This window comes from Spea bombifrons, chromosome 4, assembly GCF_027358695.1.
Source record: "Spea bombifrons isolate aSpeBom1 chromosome 4, aSpeBom1.2.pri, whole genome shotgun sequence".
Classification (NCBI taxonomy): domain Eukaryota; kingdom Metazoa; phylum Chordata; class Amphibia; order Anura; family Pelobatidae; genus Spea; species Spea bombifrons.
In genome coordinates this window covers 89,115,450-89,123,550 of record NC_071090.1, presented here as the reverse complement: position 1 = coordinate 89,123,550, position 8,101 = coordinate 89,115,450, and the positions used below count along the sequence as shown (strand labels likewise).

The following is an 8,101-nucleotide window of genomic DNA, read 5'->3' as shown; positions in this document are numbered from 1 at the left end:
TGGAACTCCCACTTCACCTACTAATGCAATGTAAAAAAATGTATGCATGACTGATTTATTTTTTTACCAAAAAAGTTGCCTAGTTTTAAATAAAAAATCCCTTACAATAGTTCTAAATCACACAATGCATTTGAATTGAGCAGATGTTTTCAGAAACCATGCTGGCTACTAGTAATGCAATGCTAAAGAGTTGGCACCACAAAGTGCTCGATAAAACATTTTTCCCTATTCATGTCTTTGATGCAAATAGCAGCCAATATACTTTACAGAATTCTCTGCGTATGTCGTAACTGTATGATTTGAAGAGACACCTATGTGTGTTAATTAACTGAATTACAATGTGTAATTGTAACCTACTCACTTATGGCACGGTCTTTTTTCATAAATAAGATTTTCTGTTTGCCTTTTAGGAGAAAAAAACTTCTATTTTACATAAACAAAATATCTCCATCCATGTTAAAGCAGACCAGCCAAGTGACCAACTCAACAATAACCATAAGAATATCACCAAATAATGTATAACTCGTATTAAATGAACCCATGATTAGTAGATATACATAAGAGCAATAATTAGGATTTGGGAAAATCTTCAATGTGACAGTTCCCCTTTAATAGCACAAATATTTTAGTACCCACATCTAATGTAACTCATTTTAAAAATGGATGATTATTAGTGGTATTATTTATTGTTTTATATAGCGCCTTCATATTTCGCAGCGCTGGATAATGTTAAAATGACCAAAATAAATACTTAATAATATACAGCAAGGCTGAAACTATTATTAAATATATTAAAGTAAATGCAGAAAGTTATTTTAAGCTGTATTGATTAACGTTAAGACTTTTGAAATTAATAACAGGTCATCAATTTAAACTGATTTTTTTTTGTTATATGCAGACATGTCCATTCACACTTGGCTTGCCAACAGTTTTAGCAAAGAAATAATAATAAGGAAAATAAATTAGTTTTAAAAATTTAAATTTTGAATTAAATTACTCTTATTAAGTAAAAATTATATATTATAATATTATTTTTCAGTAGATTATTTGAGATTTATTTGTTTTTTTTTTCACTTTTCCTAAAGACTAAGGGTACACGTAACATTTTTACAGAATAAGAAGCCAGAATCTAATTAGAGTAACTGTAATAAATGTTATGAAGGGAAAAGCTTTTTTTTTTTTTAGTAATCTTGGGCTCCTATTCCGATCTATGCCACAGATGATGTTTGAGAGAATATATATTGTACTTTAGCTATTACCCAGCAAAAGGGTTGTAGTTGGATGGATCAGTATGAAGCAATGCACTTTATTATGGTCTATACCAGATTCATGCCTTTGGTTGACTTAGTATCCACTTCTGTCAACTACAAAGTCTTCGGAGAGCAACATCAACCAAAGTTCCAAAGCATTGTGTCACATCCTTCTGGCACTTAAAAGCATCAAAACAATTCTTGGTATTCGAAGCAGAAGCCGTCCTTGAAGGAAGACCAGCTGTTGGAGGTCTTTAGAATCTAAAAGTGTCATCTCTTTTGTTTCTGTTAGACCATCCCATAGTCATTTCAGGACGAATATGAAAGAAGCAATGTTGGTTTTTTTTTCATTTAAAAACAAGACAAAAATAAAGTATCTTCAATGAACAACGAAGTCCACCTGTCTTCTACTATAAAACAGATTCCATATTTTCACACCATTCGTGATCTTCAAGATTATAGATGAATTTTGTCCTTTGAGTCTTGTTCTGGGACAAAGAGTCTCGTCCTAAATTATCTAAGGTTAACGTAGAGGCAAAAAACTCACTTGTACTGAGCCCACCCTCATGGTTTTTAATATATCTTTTATAGTTTTTTCTTAAGCATTGCCAGGTGGTTGTATACAGGATAAAAGCTAGGGACTTAAGAGTTATAGCAATGCTAACATATAGGTATCTGTAGGCAACATTATCATACAGCGCACAAGCTCCTTGCTCCCCGCAAATGGTGCTCCAGAAGAGGCAGGTGGAATCGATTCCAGCTCCAAAGATAAGTGGTGGAGGAATAAAACCTGGAAAACATAGAATAATGTGTCAATCGAACTGCTGTTTTACTATGGAAACAATTGTGGACATTCAATAATTGCCAGATAGTTTCCTGGGAAGCACAGTTGGCATCTGCCTTTCAAAAACGGTGTTTCTAATGCTGTTAAACTCCCAACATCCTGCGGAACAACACATTGAAATGCCATTGTGAGAAGTGGGAGAGAGTGGCAGCATATCTCGGGGGACACACAGAGTGGCAGCATATCTCGGGGGGCAGAGTGGCAGCATATCTATTACACTTTAAATTACATTTTTTCTTTAAAAAAGCACCTAACTATTAGGGTGCGGCCTATACTCGGGTGCGGCCTGTACTCGAGCCAGTGAGGTAGTTTTTGAAGATGTGGTGCTTGTAGTATTTGTGCCAAGCGAATCCAGTATATGATCCAGTCTAATAATTATACTTTCTCCAAAATCATGTCTATATATATATATATATATATATATATATATATATATATATATATATATATATTTTTTTTTTTATAGAGTCGAACAGTCCTGGTGTAGAGGCACCAGTGCTTTTCTGTGCCCATAGGTGCCTGAAATAGATATCCAGCCCAGCTTTCATATATAGATTTTTCATAATAGAAAAAACATTTGTAGAAAATAGAAGATAACCAACCGTATACATTGGTATTAAAAGGAAGTCACAAAGTCATAAGCCTCTGAATTTCCCAGAGTCTTCATAATTCATTTATGTCACGAAATCTGTAATGAGGTTCTTTAGGGATCTCAAAACTTATTTTATCTGTATACGTGTATACGTAAAAACGTGTACAAAGGGCAAATTGTCAAAAAATGATGCCTTTAACCTTTCAAAATGTATAGTTATTAACATGTTCATTGCAGAAGGTGCTTGCAAGGGAATACGGTTCAATTACATGTATCCAAAGCAGAGATTTCTCTTCAATACACCCTGCAGAAATAATACCATTGTGTTGGAATGGAAATTTCCTTGCAGCTCATTAGTGCTGTTCTGTCTCAGAGCTGTTGAGCAAGACACACAGCCATATGTACTCTTATCATCCTTATAATGATCAAAGTAGAAGCTCAGATACTTAATTAAAGGAAAATGGTTTCCTTCCCTACTTTAACTCTCCTAAATAGCTACCCATTTAACTGTTTTACTCACGCGATGCATACAAATGACAACAGCATCAAGTTTGCCTTCAGCTGAATCAGTAATGCACCACTTTGTCATCTTTTGTAAATAAAACCAAGGAAAATCTGGCTCCGTAAGAAAGATAATGGGAAAGGAAATTACCAAGATTTCTTATTCATTTAGACGGAAGAACTCATGACGGAGAATAAAACTAGTTCCTAATCTGCTAAATATCTTTAGGTCCCCAGAGTGAATTCTGTGCAGCTGGAAGTAGGTGACCTAGTTGTCATGACTGCCAGATACAGAAGCTTGTCGTGGTGTCAGACCTGCCAGCTCTCGTTAATATCCAGCAATTTGGATTCAGTCTCACTAATTTATACACTCTAAATTATTATATTATGCAGAGCTTTAATGTTTCATAAAACGTGGTCTTTGGAACAAAGCATTTTACAAAAAAGCTCATCACCACTACAGAACAGATTATTTCAAACAAACCCAAAGTGTCCTTCTCTGTAAGATTTTAAGATACCATTCTTGATGAAACACTGGATCACTTTAGACTTGATCTGGTTTTTTTTTACTCCCCTCTAGATGGCTGCTTTACAAAGACTATATTGATTGGAAGGGATAATATCACCATTTACCAACTGAAATCTGTACAGAATTCCCACTGTTATCCAATGGATTCATCAAACTGGGCCTAATCCCCCTCTAGTCCTTTGCAAAAGCCATGTGCATGCCCCCAAAGAAACCTCCCTCAAACTAAGTACATGAGAACTTCGTCTTCACATTGCCCAATGAGCTGCCCCTGTTGCTGTCCTGGGTTACTTGTCCATTGGCAATGCAATGCAAAGCATTTTGATCTCCTGTCCTTTGTCCCTCCATGAATCATGTTCTACTTGACTGGTACCATGTACTGGATCATTGATTTCATAAGTGCTGCCGCAGAACAACACAAACATATGAATGAAGCATATGATATGACCAAACTGGGCCTAATCCCCCTCTAGTCCTTTGCAAAAGCCATGTGCATGCCCCCAAAGAAACCTCCCTCAAACTAAGTACATGAGAACTTCGTCTTCACATTGCCCAATGAGCTGCCCCTGTTGCTGTCCTGGGTTACTTGTCCATTGGCAATGCAATGCAAAGCATTTTGATCTCCTGTCCTTTGTCCCTCCATGAATCATGTTCTACTTGACTGGTACCATGTACTGGATCATTGATTTCATAAGTGCTGCCGCAGAACAACACAAACATATGAGTGAAGGATATGATATGACCAAACCTGGGAGCTTCCCAGGGCATGCTACCAGGAGTAGCTTCACAAGTGCTATCAGGTCATGTAAGCAGGGCTAGCTGTGCATAAGGGCAGGGCTAGCTCCAGACAGACCTGAGTAGAACAAGTAGGTGGAGAGTGGCCATGACCAAATGCTGCTCACTCTGCCCATAGGAAGAGAGAAGTGACCTGGGGAAGTAGCACTATGGAAATCTGGATAGTTCCCCGCGTAAGCTTATGACTACATACAATGGTGGTTTCCACTAAATTACCGCAACAATATAAAAAAAAACTATTCAACACTATTGGACATTATATCACACTTCATTTATTTCATGGTACTTCTCCTCTAAAATCAAAAGGATGAAATTAATTATCAGACATGCATAATGGTAATTCAGTAGTTTGAGGAAGATGATTTTTTTTTTATTCTGAAACCTCCGGTCTATGAAAGTTTTCACAACATTGAGGCATTTTATAATTTAACAATGACCCACAGGCACTGATGTTTGGAAACACAAAGCATTTTCCTAGGCATAAAACTTCCCATAAATTTATTGTCTGGCTACACAAGAGTTGACATATAATTGCATATTTACTTTGTACAGAGTCATTAGTATAATTACAATGGGTATTAGAGAAATGAATAATAATTTCATCAGAATACTAAAATGCTGGTGAAAACTAATATTCAAGGGCTTTGTGTAAATAACTGTCACTACCATCATTATCATTCTCAATTTGTTTTGAAAATGATTGCTCAGTTATTACAATTGTACAGATCACCCTCACAGGATCAAGATTGGGGAAAAGCCTCAGATTAAACTGTACCCAACAGAAATTCCCAAACCCTAGTTTCATGTACAATACATATTTGCCTCATCTTGTAAATAAGTGAAATGTGTCCTCTGTTCCATCTGTTTAACAGTCTCTAGACTAACCAATGGTCTGAAAAACTAATGAAACCCTGAGGGTGCATAATTTATGCTTTACATGCTGTTGTGGATGGGATGCTCTCACTAAGGATGTGGCGGTGGCATATGTTGGGTTTTTCTGGCACCAGACATTAGTTTGTATGGTGTGATTGTTCACACATCTTTTGTCATTGCTTTTGTATTCCAGAAAACTTGGACTTAAGTTATTTTTTCTTTGCCGCGATTGCACATTTGCAATATATTGGATATAGGTGTAAAAGTTAGATCACGAGATAGCACGGGATATGTTAGTTTCTCATTAAAAAAGTTGTTTGCTGTGCATTTTTCATAACTAAGGGACCAAAATATTTTTCTAGTTTTCACCATATGTTTGTTAGACCATGATTGCCTTTTTCCATATTTGATGAACCCACACAATTGATACATATTTTTGTTCCAGGAGAATAATGTGCTTCTTTTAGAATAATTGAAATACATAATAATATAAATGATAGAAAAATGATAATTATTAGTTATGAAAAAAAGATACTAAAATAGAAAAAAATGCATTTTGCATAAATGTTCTTCTGTACTGTAGGTGCCACAGTTCAACAATGACCCAATTAATGTTCAGGAACATCTGATTACAGTAGTACATATATTTGTTTCAGTGGGCCCCATCCATGCTTTACATATTACCCCATATTATATATTTTTTAATACTATTGACTTTTTTTTATTTAATTTTTTAATTTTTTTAAATTTACACTTATTGTGGAAGGGCTAAGGGTCAATTTTTTTTTAGATGTTAGCAATTCTGGCTTCTGCCAACAGAGTGTCCAGGATGTCGATACACAGCTTGATCTCCCATGTAGAGGCAGGGAGATGCCCCCATCACTGCAACAAAGTTAGGGTGTACCTTTAGGTCCTAATGGGCTTCTTGACACAAGTTTTAAGGATGTACAGGTACGTTCTAAGGAGACTTAAGCAGTTAATACATTTTACAACTACTTGCTTAGAAATACAACGTTTACATTAAACCAATTAATTCTCCCTTCAGAGTCTATTCTGCTCCATGATATATAGGCATCCATATTAAAAAGTAGGACAGGACTAAGCTAGGCTGAATCATTTTAGGAGGTTTGCCAGAAACCTTCAAGGTCTCGAAAGCTAATGTAAGGCTACATTTTTCATGTTGGCCTAATAAAAGGTATCAACTTTGACTAAAACAGCATTTGCCAGTTATACACTAAAGGTTTCTGAACTTGTTTCATTGAAAAACAATTCTTATATTTGTACTCAAAAAGTGTGCCAATTTACATGCAAAAAGTAGACAGAAGATACATTTGCAAAAAAAATCCCTCTTTCTACTTGGATTTTTTGTAGATTTACTAAAAAAAAAACTTTTGATTCCAAATGAACTTGCAGATATAGAAAAAAAATCAAAATAACAATTAACGCTTCTAGCAGAACTAGAAAATGTGGCTTCTTATTGATTTCTAATAAAATTGAGATATAAAAAAAATTCACACATACTTGGCTAGATCTACATCTAAAAGCTAAAATGTTTGTTCTGCTATGAGCTTTTTGATCTATCATAAAAAAAAACCTCTGACCCCTTAAGAAAAAAGTAATCATTAAGAAACAATCATTTTTAAAGCATTAAAGTGATCTATGGTTGGAAAATAATCTGTAAAATTGAGGAATCCCAGAAAGGGGGTAAAAGCATTGTGTGGTAATGAGCATTTTATTTGTTTTCTTGGTCTATTTACTTCATTATTTACAGTGCTTGTTGTTACTTCTTCACTGGTTGCCCTGAAACAGAGGGGGGATGACAGATGGACTCCTTGCTGCTAGTTAAGACTTTTACCAATGTAAGAACTTGGGGAAATTGCCCAATGAGTTTTTCTTTCTATTTTTTTACATATACACATTGACAGTCACATTGGATATTTCTCTACCGTCTACACACGGTAAGTGCTTATAATATTTATCTCTCTACTATATGGTGCAATAGCATACCCTGCTACTTCTTCGCACATCTTTTTAATTTCCTTCCAGTCTGAGACACTAGAGGTGTGTGGAGCAGCTTGGTTTACACTTGGTGCTGACACTTTTGAATTAGTAAATAACAGTCTGTCTTGCCTGTTTGCAACACCAATCTCAAGTATTATTTTCATAGATGACACCTGTGCCAGAGGTGAGTAGAACTTGTATCAATAAAGTAGCTGGGAGGCTCAAATACTATCATATGAGAAATGTAATAAAATAATGTTTGACACTGAGACTCTATCTAAAATATAAGACCTTAAAAATAATTATTATATGTGTTAACATACACGCATCAAGGAAATGAATACCCAAGAGCGATAAAGTCTTACCTATTAAGCGTAGAAGAAGAAAAAGAACTCCCAGTGCGTACGACTTTAGTTCCGGACTTACAGCCCTGTGGAAAAAAATTGGATTGTGAGATTTAAGAAAATAAGAACAGAAAGTAGAAAGTAATTTAGCTGCACCCTGCTAGCAAATTCAGTATGGTGAGTTGCAGAGTCCAGTGGCAACCAATTCATTATGATAAACTGCTGAGTCCAGTGACCAAAATGCGGATCCCCACCAACCTACCACTGAACTCAGTAAGTTTAGTCTATGCTAGTGCTGTACAACCCCAGTGCTCAAAGGCCACAGACAAAAAGTACTTTGCTCTGGTTTATGCATCTTACCAAGCCATAGCCAAG

At 35.6% G+C, this 8,101-nt stretch overlaps 1 protein-coding gene across 1 annotated transcript in view; it reads right to left on the bottom strand.

The window, feature by feature from the left end:
* Window positions 1-1,067: 1,067 nt before the first annotated feature.
* The window catches only part of SLCO3A1 (solute carrier organic anion transporter family member 3A1), a 109,969-nt gene continuing 102,935 nt past the window's right edge, over window positions 1,068-8,101 (bottom strand). The window contains exons 9-10 of the mRNA XM_053461810.1: window positions 7,748-7,812; window positions 1,068-2,040 (exon numbers count right to left, since the gene is read on the bottom strand). Coding sequence (XP_053317785.1) covers window positions 1,661-2,040; window positions 7,748-7,812 — 445 coding nt within the window. The 3' untranslated portion in view covers window positions 1,068-1,660. The remainder of the gene's footprint in view (window positions 2,041-7,747; window positions 7,813-8,101) is intronic.